Source organism: Macaca thibetana, chromosome 6 (genome assembly GCF_024542745.1).
Source record: "Macaca thibetana thibetana isolate TM-01 chromosome 6, ASM2454274v1, whole genome shotgun sequence".
NCBI lineage: Eukaryota > Metazoa > Chordata > Mammalia > Primates > Cercopithecidae > Macaca > Macaca thibetana.
Window position 1 is genome coordinate 42,824,007 of NC_065583.1, and position 19,792 is coordinate 42,843,798.

Sequence of the window (19,792 nt, forward strand, 5' to 3'; positions counted from 1 at the left end):
TCATGTCAACATTGAAAAAACAGTACAACTTCTTAAACCCAAAGTCGGAAAATACTGGGGAGCAGAGGGGTGATATGTGGCTTTATTCATAAAAACCCAACCTTTTTATTTTTTATTCTTGGGCTCCACATTATCTGATGATTGGAATTAAGGGAGTTTTGCCAAAATAAGAGAAGCCAAGAGACAAAGAGCTTTGCTTAAAGTTTGGCTTTTAAAAATTAAATTTATATTTTTACTCAAGGTTCAGCATACACCAATTTTATTAATGAAGCAGCTCTCCTTGAACTGCAGCAAGAACAGGGTACACCTGATTTTGATGAACTCTTGAGATTTGAAGAATGTCAAGATGTGAAAAATGAGACCTGGCACTGAAACAATGTGAAACAACACATTTAAAAACTAAGATGTACCTGATAGGTCAGAGCTAATAATGTTTATTATGCAGCTCAAATCATAATGCTTTGTGGGATTACTTTGGTTATTTTTTTAAAATCCTAGGCTAAGCTTTAATGCAGTTATATTGCACAGAAAAGAACCTACTAGTCACTCTTGAAGTAGTATGTAAAACAGCATTTCTTCAGAGGTCAAGGTGTTGAGTCGAGATTTGCCAGGGTAACATTCTAAGCAGAATCAAATGGAATAAAATAGACAGCAGTTGAAAGAAAAGGGACAAAAGTCTTTTTTTAAATCCCAGGTGGAGATTGTTGTGTCCCTGGAAATACCTACATCATGTAGGTTAAACTATAAAGTATATATAAAGTATATTAAAGCTTGTTTTCACAAAACAAACATGGTTCTTTCTGAAAAACATGTCAGTAAATCACAGGAGAGATACAAATGAACAAAGGAATTGAGCCCACTGTTCCCCCTCTGGATGCCCTCAAGACATTTTGATATGGGTATGCTCTTAGTACATAAGCCAGTAGAGCAGATGAATGGTTAGGAATGGGGAGATCTGTTTACTAAGTGCCTTTAATGGACATTTGTTATTCACTTTATGTCTTATCCCTTACCTGTCAATTGGGGAAAATGCCACCTATCTCTCTGTAGACTGTTAGAAATATTGACGGATATAGGTTATTTAGCAAAGGGCAGAAAGGAGACAACAGGGAACAGTAAGAGTTTAAATATAAGTAAAACTGATATGGTCACTATCAAATCTGGTTATGGTCTCATTCCTTAACCCGTTCCCCCCAGCACTCTTGTACTGCCAATAAAATTAAGTATTCCATTAATATTGATGGGGAGGAGAGGTCTCAACAAAAACTCATTCAAATAGGAAGATTTCTACCTGCAGGAATAAACTGATTTATTCAGGGCCATGAATGTCAATCAACCAACTGAATGGACCCCCTTCTCAGCCAGGGCATTCCAAAGTAAACTTGAAAAACTAGTTTAGGCCATCATGGGAAGGAGGGAGTCGGATGTGCCTCATTATACTCTCCTTCCTTTGGAATTCAGGCACAACTGACCAGCACTAACATTAAAACAGAAATCTAAGACTGAGAAAGCAGATTATTTGTAGCAATAAGGTACCAAATTCCAACCGGACTCTAGTATAACATCACATGGCAGATAGCAGGTCCTGAAAGAAATCCAACTGTTAACCCCAAAATGTATTTCTCTGAAATATTAATATTTTGAAATGGCCCTGCAAATTGGTCACTTTTGGGGAAAATCTACATTCTGCAGAGAATTTCCTTCCCTTCTAGGTTTTTTCCTGATTTAGGAGAAATTTAACTAAGAGTCTGGCACCTTTTAGGATCTGATAAAAGGCATCTGATTTGCCATCTAATATCTGAAGTCTACTACCTGGAGGCTTCATCTACATAACAAGAACCTTGGCTTCCCACCCCCATCTATCTTAACTACAAACATTTCTTTCTGCTGACTTCAGCTCTTCAGGGAGAGCTTAATCCTTTCAACCAACTGCCATCAGGAAATCTTTGAATCCACCTATGACCTGGAAGCCCCCCTCCAATCCTTTCAAACTGTCCAGGCTTTCAGGACCAAACCAATGTACACCTTACATGTATTGACTGCTGTCTACCTATAAAAAGTCAAGGTATGACCCAACCACCTTGGGAATACGTTCTTGAGACTGTGCCTTGGGCCTTGGCCACTCATATTGGGCCCTAGAATATTTATTTCTTCAAACATTCTACAGAGTTTGACTCTTTCTTGTTGACATTAGTCAGCTTGAGACGTGCAATTATTTACTCACAATCTTAAAGCTCAAAATACCAGAATCTAAGATAAAGGTAGCTAAAACTGAATCACAATCAAACTGACTTCACAATTAATGCTTTAATCAGGAAAGTCTCAGCATATTCCTTAAGATACTCAAGCACTCACTTCAAGAAAATTTCTCTAAATAAACCCTGTAAAGTTTGCCATTGTTCCCAGCCACATTTTTCTGGTGTTTCTAATAGATCATTTGTTCTGGAAAACACTTAGAATCTGAAAGCCAAAGGTTGAGCATGTAGACTTCATGAAAGCCCAATCCCCTACAACCTAAAAAGCCCAGGAATTTTCTCAATTTGAGTAAAAAGATTTACTGTTCAAGTTATGTAAAACCAAATCCTTGAACTTGACTTTTGAAAGAATTACAGTCACACAGCAAAATTCACTTTAAGATGCAATGCAACCCACACCATGAATCTGTTAATTCTGTCTTTGTCAAACTACCCAAAAAATCAATTTGTCTTTCTTGTTATTGCAGGAAATAGAGGTTTATGCCTCATTAATCAGAAGGGGGGCAGTTTAGGAGCAGTTATTTACTAAGCCCTTTAAGTTATACTAGACAGACTATTTTAAAATCACAGCATAATTTTAGAAAAATACAGTCCAAATAGCAAGTTTAGGGTACCAATCATTTAAAATGTAATAGAGATGAGTACACACAGACACACTCACAACCTTAACACTGAGCTTGAGGAAAATATAAAGCTTGCTCATCTTAAAACAAGATTCTGCCAGGCGCGGTGGCTCACGCCTGTAATCCTAGCACTTTGGGAGGCTGAGGTGGGTGGATCGCCTGAAGTCAGGATTTTTGAGACCTTTGGCCTCAAAGCTCAAACCTTTGGTTTCAGCCTGACCAATATGCTGAAATCTCGTCTCTACTAAAATTACAAAATTAAAAAATCAGCCAGGCGTGGTGGCGTGTGCCTGTAATCCCAGCTACTTGGGAGACTGAGACAGGAGAATCCCTTGAACCCAGGAGGCCGAGGTTGCAGTGAGCCGAGATTGCACCACTGCACTCCAGCCTGGGTGACAGAGCGAGACTCCATCTCAAAAAACAAACAAACAAACAAAAACAAGATTCTTCTTTTGAGATTAAAGTTATGATTTTTTTATTTCTAGCATTAACTGGACAAAAATTAAGTTACTCAAACATAGCCTTAGGAAAAGCAACCCTGTAGCATATAACTATTTCTGGAAGTAGTGAGGAAACTTTTTACTCCAACCCTTGTTAGTCTGGAAGGGATGAAATATGTTCCTGGCATTGCTGGTGGCATCTCAAGGCACATTTTAGTCCCTAAATGAAAAGGCAAAAGTTTGCAGGTGAACCTACAAAAAAGCTACTCAAACTGACTGCAAGAAACAAGTATCATTCCACCGTATTTCTTAGAGAAAAAGGGCTCTAAATTGAAAGATCCACATAATTTCTTCCGCCAAACAAAGGCTTTCTTTTCTTCTTATTCTACACATTCTCCCTAGGGAACCTGGTCATTCCTACTGCTTTAATGAACCTATGGTCACTCTGCCATCTTCCATGCTGACCTACCCACATACATTTTTGTTCTTCAGACATGCTGTGCTCTCTCTCACCTACCTAAAATACTCTTCTCCCCTCCTTCCAACTCCTACCCATCGTTCAGATGAGATACTACTTCCTTGTGGAAGCTTCCACTGGCCAACCTCAGCCCTAAGTTCAAGTTCAGTGTCCCCACAGAATGCTCCCACACCACCTCATGTTTCCTCTCAAAGATCATACCTTAGGATAATTACCTGTTGACTTGTCTGTCTCCCACTGGACATGAATGAAATGAGAAATCAATAACCAATTAGTGACATGTTTAAAAAACATAGGACTTCATGTGTAATCTATGTGGCAAGTCATCAGTCTCTGCTTCCTTGTCACTAGTTAAAATATAAGACTTCAAATAAACCTCTGCTTTCTATCCTCATTTCAATCTAGAGTAAGCCTGAGGTGGGTAGAGGAGGGTAAAATACAGTGTTTTAACCCTTAACATTTAAGGACTGTTTAAAAAGGTAACAAACAGTGAGGTCTGATTAGTTTAACAGAATGATCTCATTAGTTAGATAAAATACCTCCTCAGCCATTAGAAAATTAAACAACAACAACAAACAATGAATTATGGCATTTTACAAGACCAAGTAAGAATGAGCATCTGAAGCTTCTTCTACCCCAGACAATAAAGAATGGAAAGAATTGTGCAGGATCTTCACCTCTGCACAAAAGAGAACTGGGGCTGTCATCCATACAGTACAGACCTTCAATAAAGCAAGAGATGAAGATCTTGAGAAAGGAAGTGATAACCAAGCTGTTGCTCACAACCAAGAAGGTTTCTGAGAGGAAAGAGAACTTTAAAGAGAATATCAAGAAAAATGTTTGAAAACTAAGGGAAACTAGCATCTTTTAGGGAGTCGATACATGTCTTCATGAGTAGGGCTAAAAGGCCTGCTGTGGGCTGGGAAACAGTGTCGTACAACATACATTTAATAAATAACAGGAGAAGCAATCTGACCTTGGTTGTTCTACCCGGCCCATAAATGGCTGGTGGGCTCTGCCTAAGCTGAACCTGTAACAAGAGTTGCTGGGAGTGCTTTATGCAAAGCTCAACAGTAGATCAATCTTAGAATACAATGATTATATAGTCCTGCATTCCTAAATTCTTTTCAAAGAGTGCCTCTGCTTAAATTACAAAGAGCAGAACAGACACTGCAGACATACACAGACGAACACAACAAGTATCAAGACGAGCTCTCGAGGAGGACAGTCTTACCTCACTGCTTCCCCTTCAGCCTCAGGAAGCACCTTTCAGCAATGTGCAATACAAGGAGGAATCAACATCTCAACTGCAGATGGAATGCTGACATGCGGCTATAAAACCTTACAGGTAAGAAATGATCTTGTTCTCTTTGGGCCAAATTTTTATGAATTTTCTTTGCATTAACAATATCACATATTCAACTTTTTTTTTCCTTGCCATATCACTTGTCACTGCCCCTCCAGCCCAGAACCTATTAAGAGGGTTCTCAGATGATGGTTTCCAAGCTTCATCAACCAAAAGTGCTAGCATCTAGCCAACAAACATGCAAACTAACCCCTTAAATTTAGAAAACTGGGTCAGAGAGCCCACTAATATTGAACGATTCTTCAAGTAAGTATGAATGGGTATCTCACCTTGTAATTTTATCCTGTGCAAAGAGCTTTGTATAGCCCCTTGGGCCATCTATGCAGGTAAGAGGAAATACATCAACATCAAAAGCTACTCAGAAATGTAGAGAGGAGAAAGGAAGGACAACCCCAAACTTGGCTATGTATTTCAGAATAAATGATAAAGCATGCTACACAGAGAGGAGAGGGGAAACATGAACACAATGAAGCCACTAGCAGAAGAAGAGTTTTAAAAAGGGGGGGTTGCCATAAAAATTTCAGTCTATGCTTTAAACCAACACTTCAAGATGGGCTGGGCATGGTGGCTCATGCCTGTAATCCCAACGATTTCTGGAAGGCTGAGGTGGGAGGAGAGCTTCAGCCCAGGAGTTCAAGACCAGCCTAGGCAACACGATGAAACCCTGTCTCCACAAAAAATTAGCCAGGCATGGTGGTACGCACCTGTAGTACCAGCTATCTGGGAGGCTAAAGAGGGAGATCAATGGAGTCTGGGAGGTCAAGGCTGCAGTAAGCCACAATTATGCCAGTGCACTCCAATCTGGGCAACACAGTGAGACCTTGTCTCAAAAACAAACGAACAAACACAAAAACTTCAAGACAACTTCTGTTATTTTTGTTTTGATGTCTATAATAGCAGAAATAAAACATCTTCATAGTATAAATGTTCATCTGTCCAAACTCCTATGGAAGATCTTCCATAACCTAATGCCCAACTTAGGTGCACTGCTCCAAGATTTCTGGCTGAATTATCTAGCCCTGGGCACAAAATACAAGGGAAGCAGGTCGTCACATGATTCTGACCCTGAAACTTCCCCAACAGCAACAACTGCACATGGATCCAAAACTAGAAGGGTGTGTCCCAAAATGTGTAAGGTGCATCCAAAGAAACGCCACTTACTATTGTTAGTGTAACCAGAATCCCTTTCTACTGCTTTCTCAGTTGTGTTTACTAACAAGATAACAAAAGGACTTTAAACATCAAAATCAGCTGGCATGGTGGCTGACACCTGTAATCCCGGAAATTTTGGGAGGCCAAGGTGAGAGGATCTCTTGAAGCCAGGAGTTCGAGACCAGCCTAGGCAACACAGTAAGACCCCATCTCTCCAAAAAAAAAAAAATTATTTTAATTAGCTGGGTATGGTGGCATGTGCCTATAGTCCTAGCTACTCTGGAGGATCACTTGAACCAGGAGCTCAAGGTTACAGTGAGCTATGATCATGCCTCTGCACTCCAGCCTGGGTGAAAGAGCAAAGACACTGTCTGAAAACACACACACACACACACACACACACAAAATAAAATAAAATCAACAGAAGGCAGGGATGGAGACAAGGATCCAGGCAGAAATGGAGATTCTGGTAGTCTAATGTAGACATTCTACTATTGAAAGATTCCCTTCTCCTTCAAAAAAAGACAGGCTAGTAAAACCCACTTACCCTAATACAAGTCTGGCTACAGCATAGGCCTAAGTATGTGGCTGCCAGTTAACACCTTAAAAGGTTCTTAGCAGAGGACATAAGACCCACAAAATCTAGGACCTCCACCCCAAAAATGGCTTTTTTTTTTTTTTTTTTAAGACAGAGTCTCACTCTGTCACCCAGGCTGCAGTGCAGTGGCTCCATCTTAGCTCACTGCAACCTCTGCCACGCTGGTTCAAGCAATTCTTCTGCCTCAACTTCCTGAGTAGCTAGGATTACAGGCTCGTGCCCTGCTAATTTTTGTATGTTCAGTAGAGACAGGGTTTCACCATCTTGGCCAGGCTGGTCTGGACTCCTGACCTCGTGATCCACCCACTTCGGCCTCCCAAAGTGCTGGGATTACAGGCATGAGCCACTGTGCCTGGCCAGCTATCTTTTTTTTTTTTTAAGCAGGGATTGAGACTGCCAGCAACAAGGTTTATTTTAACATGCTTCTCCAAAACACCTCTGGGCAACACTTTGGTGCCAGGGCATACACAATTTTTGGAGCTGGGTATGATGAAAGAAACATTTGCCTTTTTAGCATAAAGCAAATATAAAGTTCCCTCTCTACCCACCCTCCCACAGAAGAATAGGAAATTTCATGAATATATCTGTACATTTGCTTCTCCTAGTAGGGGAATAACTCTACCTAATCAGCAATACATATGAAAAGCAAACTCTCATGTGGAGGAATGCAGACAACTACAGTCACCTAAGCCCTGCCACTTGACTCACTTGATTTGCTCAAAACCATTTACAAAGAGGAGATGGGTTAGATTTTACTTCTCCTTTGCCTTATCATGAACATCTAAAGCACTGAAAATTGAAACAGATCATATGGACAGTACCTTCCAGAAGTAGTATTGCCAGTTTAAGTCAAAGGCCTATGTTTGTGGAAGAAAGCTGCTCTACAGCGAAACCAAGAAAAAGTTTCAAAAGAATAGGTATGTAGCCCTTTAGCTAAAGAAAGATAAAGACCAAAAAATGATACGAAATTCCATCAATGGGAACTCTGTACTCCACCAATTTTAAGGCAAACTCCATTTCTTCTTTGGTTCCACAGCCTGAACCTCTTGAACCCAAAGAGTGGGCAGGTGAGAAAGATGGCTGATGACCTGGAAGGGGCTGTGCATTCTGGGCACCATGATACTGCAAGCATTACTGCCCACTTCCTTAGAGGCCTTCAAAAAATAATTACTCTTGATTGCATTGATGCTTCTCTGGGCAATTTTCCTTGCCCACAAATCTGTTATAATAGTACTGAGATAATATAATTTAAGCAGTCTCCATTTATTAGTATATAAGAGGTAGGCCAAGCAGACTAAAAACCAAGAGTTTAAGGGCAAGGAGATGCTTTTCCTTCTGCATGTTAACACACAACTCATTCCTAATCGTGGTGGCTCTAATCCAATTGACTAAAATGCTTTTCTCCCCAAGGAACTAAAGTGGTTACATGAGAGAAGAGTTTAATCCAGCTTCTCCTGCATGACAAAGGGTTTTTTTCATCAGAAGATAGCTGACTTCAATAAGGGCATTTACAATATCCCAAGGGCTTATTTTCATTTAAGAAATTTAAAAGAGACCACTCCTATGAGACTACTGTCCTTAGAACTTCTGGGGGCAAGTTCCTGTAGAACAGTAGCTCTGAAACCTAGGGTGAGAGACCCTGTAGGAATTGGACTCAACCTTATCCACAGAAAAATGAACAAGCAAAAAAATTTCACAAGACAGTTTATGGAACCAGGTTAAGAAGTTCTAGCCTATTGAGAGAGACTATAAAAAGGATTAAGGTCAGAGGGGAGCAGCATTCCCAGGGTCTAAACCAGGACTTGTTTCCTTCCCTTCTTTAACCAGCAAGAAGGAACAGAGAAGACGTACTAGTGCAGGCTCATTGCTAAGGACTCAAGAGTCTGTTCACTGGCAACTTTGGCTTGGGAATTTCCATTCAGCCTACAAAATTTGTCTAAGAACCACACTGCCAATCTCATCTTCTTTGCTTCCCCTGTCCCTTCACAGGTGTCAGACCTGCCCTGTGGTATGAAGACTCGCAGAGCATTCCTGCTGCCTTCTGTCTCCCTTTGTACTTCATAGGCATTTTTTCCTCTTGTACTTCTAATCCTATCTTGGGATCACTTCTAGGAGAACTCAAACCACACACCTGCACTGCTGCAGTTTTCACAGCACCTTTACACAGGGCTGTAAGGAAGGGACCTTGGAGTCTCACAGCTCTCACTCTAGCACAACACTAAAACAGAAAAATTTTACCCAAGACAATTACTTCTTAGATCTGCCCAGTGGGATGAATCCCTCAGAACCAAAAAGGCCAACGATTTTCTTGTTTCACAGACACCGTCAGTAGTTTTAAAGACTTCTGTCCTTAGGTCTGAGATAAGATCCACAAAGGATAAGTGCCAATGATATGGGAGAAATAGGTATGTTGGGTCAAACCAGTAAGGCAAGATGTAGAAAAGATTTTACCTTTGTCAGGTCTGAAAATATAACACTGATTCATCTAGAAACATCTTTTGTGTTTATACAACACTAAACATGGAGCTATACATCCACAACTGAGGTCTGGGAGAAACTAGAGTTAGGGCAAGCAAAATCAAGCCAAAACAAAAATCCCAGGCCAAAGCAAGAGTGACCTTTTGTATTCACAAGACAGGTTCCAACAGCAGCAGGAGGCTCAGTTAAGTCAGCCACTGGGAACTAGTGTGCAAATGCTCTCTTATTTCAGTGTCACAACCACCAACCTCAGTACCAGCAGAGGCTTTTAGTTTCGGAATAGGTGAGATTCTGAGGTAAAATACAAGGGACCATGTCAGAATCTAGCTACACAGTATCACTTGTCCTAAATCATCTCTGCTTCGCTGTTAATGCTTAGGGCATGTGCATTAAAATGACTGTATCAACCTGCCTTGTCCTCCCAGGAGGACATTTAAAGATCAACTCAGCATTATTTTTCAATCAGTATGGCGACAAAACATTGTTCTAAAATAGGAAAGAGAAAGAGAAATCTTTTTAGAGTTCACCTGAAATTCTCAAAGAAAAAAATAACCACATGCTTTGTTTTGCAAGCTTCCCCTCCCCCTTTATTCTTGGTTTATAATGTTAAGCTCTTGGTGACAAAGAAGCCAAGCCCACTTAGCTAGTTTATCAACACATCTAAAGCAAATCATAGTCATACTTTGATTTTAACCAAGCATGACAACAAGGCCACTGAATAGCTTTCCAAACTACCAGTGCAGCGACACTACCTTGCATAGACTGATGTTAAATCAGCACTTCATAAATTGTGCAGGCTTCGCCCATTTAGATGATCTCTCTATGCAGAATCGGCAGTCTAACACTGGCTCTCACAAGCATTAAAAATCATCACTCTGCTAACCCAACTCACTGTTCAGATGGGTCTTCTTGAATGCAGCCTTTATTACAACCTCACTGCTGCTTCCTACACTGAAGGAATACCATGTTTTTAAGTCAGGAGTTCTTCTTTCTCGCTTTATTGTAATCAGGGGGTCCTGCAACGACCCTGATGCTGTTACAAAGCACGGTGCTTTATAACAGTAAAGCTTCTGGAAAACCCAAACAAAAGACACGTCATCCGGTGACGTCAGCCTATATACAGTTCTGTGTGGTCGCAGCACATAAGCAATTCCATTCTTGTGCCGTTTCTCGGAAAAGCTTTTCAGTAAATGCACTCATGCTGCTCCAGGAGCTCTTCTCTGCAACAAGCCACCCATCTGCCATCAACAAGTTAAGACCAAGAGAACTAACGGCTGCGGAAAGGAGACTGAAGCTTTGATTAACCAGCTGAGCAGTTAGAGGTGGAGAAATTTAATAACTTATATTTAAAACTGATTTAGGGATCAGAGCAATCACAGAAAATGAAACCAATGCTTTCCAGAGGAATATCCTAAGGAAAAAACAACTCATCCTGGTGGATTCAATTTTACTTGGAAAGCCTGGGACACAGAAAACAGGAAACTGGTCAAAGGCTCCTACATGTTAGAGCCTTTTACAGACTCACTGCGTTGAGTCTAACAACCGCGACTGAATGCAGCCTCCAATGTGCTCAGAAGAATGGGTAAGTCTGTGCATTTATATGTCTTGTACATTCAACAAGGAATCACGCTTTTAAAATAAGCTACCGAATTCACATTTTATGAGGGAAATCACTGTCATATTTTGGATTTTGAGGTTTAGGTAAAAGCATATATCGCTGATGACAGAGACATGTTTTATCTTCTTTTTAAATGGTTTAAGTTTTGGTCCAGTCATACCAATAAGGTTAATTTTTCTGCAGTAAATGAAAAATAAGTTACATGCAGTGAAATCTTTCGCTATATTGTTGGTTGTTGTTGTTTTTAATAGCCCATACGTTCTGCTGAAAAATATTCTATCTTCTTGTTTTCCTTAAATTATATTCTGCAGGCTTACATTTCAAGTGGCCATTAGGGGCCCCTATGCTGGCAGCAATATATGCAATGAGTATGGTTTTAAAAATGCTGCCTGCCCTGGGTATGGCGTGTCCACCCAAATGCCGCTGCGAGAAGCTGCTCTTCTACTGCGACTCTCAGGGCTTCCACTCAGTGCCAAACGCTACAGACAAGGGCTCTCTGGGCCTGTCCCTGAGGCACAATCACATCACAGAGCTCGAAAGAGATCAATTTGCCAGCTTCAGTCAACTTACTTGGCTCCACTTAGATCACAATCAAATTTCAACAGTAAAAGAAGATGCTTTTCAAGGACTATATAAACTTAAGGAATTAATCTTAAGTTCCAACAAAATATTTTACTTGCCAAACACAACTTTTACCCAACTGATTAACCTGCAAAATTTGGACCTGTCTTTTAATCAGCTGTCATCTCTGCACCCAGAGCTCTTCTATGGCCTTCGGAAGCTGCAGACCTTGCATTTGCGTTCCAACTCCCTGCGGACTATCCCAGTACGCCTGTTCTGGGACTGTCGTAGTCTGGAGTTTCTGGATTTGAGCACAAACCGTTTGCGAAGTTTGGCTCGCAATGGATTTGCAGGATTAATCAAACTGAGAGAGCTTCACCTAGAGCACAACCAGCTGACGAAGATTAATTTTGCTCATTTCCTACGGCTAAGCAGTCTGCACACGCTCTTCTTACAATGGAACAAAATCAGCAACTTGACATGTGGGATGGAGTGGACCTGGGGCACTTTAGAAAAGCTAGACCTGACTGGAAATGAAATCAAAGCCATCGACTTGACAGTGTTTGAAACGATGCCTAATCTTAAAATACTCCTCATGGATAACAACAAGTTAAACAGCCTTGATTCCAAGATCTTAAACTCCCTGAGATCCCTCACAACCGTGGGCCTCTCTGGCAATCTATGGGAATGCAGCGCCCGAATATGTGCTCTGGCCTCCTGGCTGGGCAGTTTCCAAGGTCGGTGGGAGCACTCCATCCTATGCCACAGTCCTGACCACACCCAAGGAGAGGATATTCTAGATGCAGTCCATGGATTTCAGCTCTGCTGGAATTTGTCAACCACTGTCACTGTCATGGCTACAACTTATAGAGATCCAACCACTGAATATACAAAAAGAATAAGCTCATCAAGTTACCATGTGGGAGACAAAGAAATCCCAACTACTGCAGGCATAGCAGTTACTACTGAGGAACACTTTCCTGAACCAGACAATGCCATCTTCACTCAGCGGGTAATTACAGGAACAATGGCTTTATTGTTTTCTTTCTTTTTTATTATTTTTATAGTGTTCATCTCCAGGAAGTGCTGCCCTCCCACTTTAAGAAGAATTAGGCAGTGCTCAATGGTTCAGAACCACAGGCAGCTCCGATCCCAAACACGACTCCATATGTCAAACATGTCAGACCAAGGACCGTATAATGAATATGAACCCACCCATGAAGGACCCTTCATCATCATTAATGGTTATGGACAGTGCAAGTGTCAGCAGCTGCCATACAAAGAATGTGAAGTATAATATCTACCTGTCATCAAAAATCACATCAGATAAGTAACCTATTTTACATAGTAGAGGCTAAATACATATCTAATTTTTACCAATGGTGACATTAAGCCTAATTTTCCAAACTAAGTGGAGACTTAGTTTTTGAAGTGTTGAAGTATTTTTAATTTTTTAAATGAAACCATATTTTAAGTGTTAAATGAATCAATGCTCACATTAATTTGCACTCCTGTTGGAAAGTCTAAAATGCTTACTTCAAAATAAGAAATGTATGTAATTATATACAATCGTGTGTAAACCTTTACACTAAGGTCTCCATATGCTATTTTTTTCTACTGAAAACAATTTAGAAAGAAGCTATTGGGCAGAAACAGATATGGATCAATACCTGTTTGATCAATGCTCTCCATCCCATGTACCACAACTATCTTGCTGCTTAAAAGGAGACTTAGTAAAGTTCTCTTGTATGATAATTTGGTATTTACTCAAATCTTCAATCTCTTGCCAGTGTGGGAAATAGAATTTTATGTATGCTGAAGACTGGTAAATATTAAACATTCTTCTTCCAGAGTTTTTGCCTGGGTTAGTAGATATTATCAAAGGCCATATCATGAAATCAGAACCCTTTAATGTAATTCTAGTAAGCGGAGTGACTCATTAATATATTTACACAATGAATCCAAGTGACTATGAAAAGGTCTCATTACAATGAAATCAATACTAAATAATTACACCGACTTCTTACACATTTCTCGTTTGACTTATAATGGACATGATTTTTGTGGCATTTAGGCAATTGTTTTAAACTAGTATTAAATTGCCATTATACTAATTAATGTACTAAATCCTATGTTTACATTAATATGTGAAAAAAGACTTAGAAAATATTTGAGATAAACAAGACAAACTGAGTCAATTTAACAATCCTGACATGCTCCCTCCAATTTAAAAGCAACATACACACACACACACATAGACACACATACACTCTCTCTCTCTCTCTCAACTATCATGATCAAAGATGCCTTGACAAAGGGGTTTAAACCTCTTTCTTCTGCTTTTTCCTGATCTTCAAACCTCAAAGAGTCAAGTTAAAAATAATTGGCTAGCAACAGGCATGACACTGATTCTTACTGTATTACAAAGGAACCATGAAAAAAAGCACTTTCTAACTATTATATAATGAATTTTGATCTTTCAATAAAGATACGCATTCACACTGTAAGTGTAGTTCAGTGTAGGTGAAGAAAACAGCATCACTGAGATGAATCTTATGGTAGAACAACTCGACATGCCTATGCAGCCACACAGTGGTAACTTGAAGGCAGCACGGAGGTGAGGGATTAAAAGGAAAGGCAGATTTTGAAATCCGACTCACAGGTTAGCTGGAGTTACAAGGCAGCCAAGAATGATTATACACAATCTGCACCAAACAGGGAAAGGACCTGCTGCTGAAAAGGGAAGAGGGGTAGATTCTCCAATGTAAATATAAACATTCCATAATTAACAAATGATAAGGATGCCACATTTTCATGCAGAAAAGAACCACAGGCATTCAGTTTCTTCTATTATGATTTCTACAGAAAACCTATTACATATTTGGAATTTAGATGCAAGCTACCCATTCACACAGAATTTTTCCATAAACATCGTTCCATATATTCAAAAAACTGTAAAATTACAGCACTAACTTGATTTTAGAAAACGAGCATTTTTTACAACTGCCATTTACTGTATGTAGAAAAAAGACATAAAACCTTAGAGAAAGCCACTATCATTTGCAAAGTTATCTTTTCCCCAAAATCAATATTAACATGATATCCTTCATTCAGGGCATATTTTCTTCCCAGGATCAAACTGAAAACATGCTAAGGCTATAGTTTAACCCATAAGATGTAATCATGATTTTTCTTCTTTAATACTAAAAGATGGGTACCTTAGTACCCTTCACCTAACATCTCTCAGTAAAAAGCAGACAAGATCACAAATTACAGTAAAAATGTGCTCTCTTTTTTAAGGTGGGCAGATTAGTTTGTCAAAGTCTCAGCCCAGTTCAATTCAGTTGATCTTGAGTGGTGAGTATTTCGTCTCTTGTTAAAGCAGACCCTGGGGCTTGTCTGGGCAGAGACAGAAGCTGATTTAACAGCATACAGCACAGCGCCCTACTTCCCCACAGACAGGCTGAATTAGAAGCCCCTATTACAAATTAGAGCACCATGAGCTAAAATTTACCAACCCATTTATCAGGGCGACCATAGTCACAAATGTCAGTCAGGTGACAGCTTGGTCACAACACAACTGTGTCCTGAGCACACAAGATTCCATCGGCCCTGAAGGACAGTAGAAGAGTATTTTTCATCATTTCAAACCACAACCAAAATTAAGATTCAGACTGCAGGATGGGTAAGAAATCCCCTTCTTTGGCTGGGAATCTCCACCTTAATCCTTAAAGGACCATAACTGGCAAAATCCTTAGTGTACGGACAAAAGCAAATTGGAAAAGTAAGCCATTTACTAATTCAGAGGAACAGCATAGCCAAGGCTAGAGAGTCATACTTTCCAGATGAAAAAAATCAAAATTTTTTGCCTTCCATATTTTTTGGGTAATGCCCTTTAAGAAAAGTGAATGACAGTAGTACCAAAAAGGTATTTTCCTTTCTCATTTAAAGCAAAAACTTCCTTTTTTAATTGCCTGTAGAAGGCAAGATTTCCTTTCATTTTTGTCATTTGTGTTTCAGAATCAGCACAGGTTTGAAGATTAGACTGTTAGTCATCTGTGCTTTCTTAACCAACTGGCTAGAACGGAACAGCATCACAGCAACGCTGCGGATCTTGGTTACAGTGTCAGGGCTTTTGTTTTTTGGTGGGGTTTTATCCTCTTCACCACCACTACCCACTCCATTTTTTTCTATTTTTAAGATTAGAGGAAAATGACCATTAAGAACCAGAAAAATAATTAATCTCTCTGGAAAAGGGAAAGCTAAGGAAGACTATGATACCATACCCATCTAGAAACCAAGAACTAGTTTGAAATCGTTTATATTCATTTCTGTAGCATGACAGGGATTTCAATCACCTTTCTGAAAAGAGTGGGCTGATGAACTTGCAAATCCACACACAACTCTGAGAATACTCACTGCCAGCATCAAAAAGCAAAGATACTAATTTTTTAAGCCAAAAATCTGTACTAACACATGTAATTTCTTAATGTGCCTAAGTTAATTTCTGTACCAATTCAATAAATGGAATTGACTGAACTTCCCAACGCCACTAATTATTAAAATCCATCTGCTTATTCTAATGCTAGTCACCAAGAGCTAGACTCCATCTTTCCAATAAAAATGAGCCCTATGTAGCACTAGGCTTGAATTCTAAAATTCAAAACAGGCATTTCATTTTCTTAAGGCACACTTCCTACACACAGCTATCAGGGGAAAAAGCTATAAATGTCCTGTTCTTTTTCTGAAGTGCGGATATCAATATAAAATTTGTTAAAGAATATTTTTAACAGCTGACTTACATGATCATTTTCCTAATACAGCAATACAGCGACAGACCTATCTGAAAAGTCTGTTTGGGGACATACTTTTCATATCTTATTGATTAAAGCCCTTGAGCCAGAAAAAAGAAAAAAAGAAGTGAGACAATAAGGCCATCTATAGATAATTAAATATTTCTCTATCTAACCTGGGGCAAACTCATAGTACTTGAATAAGGCCAAAAACAAATAGAAAATGACTGCTTAAGTTTTCATTCTGCTATTGCAAACATTTGGAAACTTCTGCAACTCTTTCAACTAACATTTTTGTCCTTAGTGGTTTTTTTTTTTTTTTAAAGTCTGATATATGGAATGTTTGGTGAACCTTCCTATCAACACTGAGACTGGAAACTCAAAGTACAGTCCAAATACATTGTGTTCAATCACCTTCAAGAGCCATTTTTCATTTTGGGTGGGAGGTGGGCAGATGGGTTGAGGGTGGGAAGAAAATACTATTATGCAGGGTGTTTTGGGAGTGGGGAGGGTAACATAAAAAGCAGTGTACAGGAAAGTTTTGTTATTAAAATTGTGTATACTGTAAAAAGTGAACGCCTTTTTTTTACCTTTCCTTGATAACCTATCCATTTTGACATGTGAAACTTGAAAAGTCATTTGTGACAGACACAGAAATCTTAAATGAACAGTTGTTTTGTTCCATGTTCCTCTACAATGTCAAATGTGTCCACTGAAAAAAGGGGCAGGTAATCATCACCTGTCTTCATTCACAGAGAGGCAAAACTAAGATAAGAAGAAAGTAAAGGTAAAGTGGTGGGAAGGGAGAGTGCCTAAAAAGCTGTCATGCAGTAAGAAGCTGCTCTGTCAAGAGCCTGAGCAAGTGGACAAGCAACTGTACCAGGCTCACAGGGCGTGGAGTTGGCTGCCCCTCTGAATCCTCCATTACAGTGAACTGACACCAGAGAGCTTCGGAAAGGTACCCAATTGCCTGTACCTAGCCAACAACGACTTGACCTCTACCTTGGGGGCTGGGTGACGTCCATCCCAGCAGCACCTTGCACGCCACTCCTATGAGGGAGGTCCACAGGTGCTGACACACTAGGACCACGAGGATCCCTACATGAACTCCTCCACCCTGGATGCCGACTCAGTGAGTATGGATGGGAAAAGGAAGGGAAGATTTTAAACTACAGTTGACGGTTGAACAACGCTGGGGTTAGGGGTGCCAACCCCGCTGCTCCACACAGCCGAAAATCTGCATATAAGTTTTGACTCCCCCAAAACTTTTACTAATAGCTACTGCTGACTAGAAGCATTACTGATAACATAACATAAACGGTCGGTCCATATTAAATAACACATATTTAATACCGTCAGTCAAAATAATACATATTTTGTATGTTATATGTATGATATATGGTATTCTTACAATAAATAAGCTAGAGAAAAGAAAATATTATTAAGATACTCATGGTGGGGCATGGTGGCTCATGCCTGTAATCCCAGTACTTTGGGAGGCTGAAGTGGGTGGATGACCTGAGGTCAGGAATTCGAGACCAGTCTGGCCAACAAGGCGAAACCTCATCTCTACTAAAAATACAAAATTTAGCCAGGCAACCTGGTATGCGCCTGTAATCCCAGCTACTCGGGAGGCTGAGGCAGGAGGATTGCTTGAACCCAGAGGCGGAGGTTGCAATGAGCTGAGACCATGCCACTGCACTCCAGTCTGGGTGACAGAGTGAGACTTCATTGTAAAAGAAAGGAAGGAAGGAAGGAAAGGCCTTCATCCTTGTTGTCATCTTCATGTTGACCGAAAAGGAAGAGAAAGAAAAGGAGTGGGTCTTACTGCCTCAGGGGTATCACAGGCGGGAGGAAATCCACATATAAGTAGACCTTAACGATTCATACTCAAGTTGCTCAAGGGTCTACTATAACGTCCTTGGCTTACTACAGATCAATATCCTCAGGACAGCATTCTACACCTGGGCAGCGCTGGGGCATAAACTGCCCTAGCTTCCAGGAGCTGACTGCCAGGAGTCTGCCATGTTTGCCCAGATGCACTTATTGTTTCTCCAGCACCACATCAGCATAGTAGGACCACGTGGAGAAATAGGCAAAGCCACCCTTTTCCCAATGTCAGGGAAGCTGGGGTCAGAGAGACTAAGAGAACTCTCACACCAGGAATTTCAGCAGTAACCAGGGCAGAAGCAGGAAACAGAGAACACAATTCTATTGTCAAACTCATCCTATAAGCACTAGAGGGCATAGGTGATGGTGGTTTTAAATTGCACAAAGGAACACAATCCTACACTTGATCGAGTTAAAAGCAGAGCTTATTAACATAATTCTCCTACATTTTAATTTTGAAAATCCCATTAAAAGCTACATCTGATTTCTTTATCAGTTTTTTAATTAATTTTGTCTGTATGCCACAGCATTCTCAGGTTCCCACTCAAATATACAATAGATTCTTCCTGATCTGTTTAAAAATCTGGGGTAGTCATATCTCCCTGAGAGAGACAAAATGTACTACAAATTGTCTTTTACAAAGAGGGAAGGGGAAAAAGGTGAAAGTCATAGCTACTGCAAAAACATTTCTCCTTAGCATGAATTTGACCTTTATCCTCAAGGTTTTGGGAACACTCTTAAGGGATACATCTTAAACCTCCCCTTCTACTATCTGAAGAGGACAGTAAAGAGCAAGAAATCTCCAAAGTCAAGTACAATCAAGCATCCTATCCTGTAAGGCCCACAAATGAAAATACTACGCTCTATATATGGAGGCTCAAGAGCAAAGGCTTGCCCAATGCCTCCAAGTCAGGAACTCCTGCTAGAAATCCAGCATGAAGAAGCATCTGTGAACAGCAACCCTGATGGGCAGACGCCAACAGTTCATGCCTCACTTAGGAAACAGATTTGAAAACTGCAGCCCTTGGCTGGGCGTAGCGGCTCACGCCTGTAATCTCAGCACTTTGGGAGGCCGAGGTGGGTGGATCATGAGGTCAGGAGATCGAGACCATCCTGGCTAACATGGTGAAATCCTGTCTCTACTAAAAAATACAAAAAATTAGCTGGGCGTGGTGGCGGGCGCCTGTAGTCCCAGCTACTTGGGAGGCTGAGGCAGGAGAATGGTGTGAACCCGGGAGGCAGAGCTTGCAGTGAGCTGAGATTGTGCCACTGCACTCCAGCCTGGGCAACAGAGCAAGACTCCGTCTCAAAAAAAAAAAAAAAAAAAAAAAAAAAAAGAAAGAAAGAAAAAAGAAAACTGCAGCCCTAGAGACAATTGTCAAAGCCTTTTTATAGCTTCCATCAAGATTTTACCAAAAACCACACAGAATAGGCGTAAAAACGTCATAAACATTAAGTTTACTGAATACTGACAATAGTATTTAGAGCATAAGACTTCCATCTTTAGGCCCTGGTATTTGTACCAAAAATAAATAAATAA

At 40.2% G+C, this 19,792-nt stretch overlaps 3 protein-coding genes across 6 annotated transcripts in view; 2 read left to right on the forward strand and 1 right to left on the reverse strand.

The window, feature by feature from the left end:
- The window catches only part of LOC126956106 (uncharacterized), a 589,638-nt gene that overhangs the window by 450,521 nt on the left and 119,325 nt on the right, over positions 1-19,792 (forward strand). The window lies entirely within an intron of this gene.
- The window catches only part of CTNNA1 (catenin alpha 1), a 177,745-nt gene that overhangs the window by 48,327 nt on the left and 109,626 nt on the right, over positions 1-19,792 (reverse strand). The window contains exon 1 of one of the 4 annotated variants that reach the window (XM_050794983.1): positions 10,283-10,370. The exons of 2 other annotated variants lie outside the window; for them this stretch is intronic. The gene's annotated coding sequence lies outside the window, so the exon portion shown is untranslated. Of the gene's footprint in view, positions 1-5,030; positions 5,046-10,282; positions 10,371-19,792 lie in introns of those variants that run through there. One more of the 4 variants, XM_050794984.1, reaches the window with a different exon arrangement.
- On the forward strand, positions 10,539-16,108 carry LRRTM2 (leucine rich repeat transmembrane neuronal 2). Its single transcript, XM_050795044.1, has 2 exons — positions 10,539-10,972; positions 11,320-16,108. The coding sequence occupies exons 1-2, from the start codon at positions 10,969-10,971 to the stop codon at positions 12,864-12,866; spliced, it is 1,551 nt and encodes a 516-aa protein (XP_050651001.1). The 5' UTR covers positions 10,539-10,968; the 3' UTR covers positions 12,867-16,108.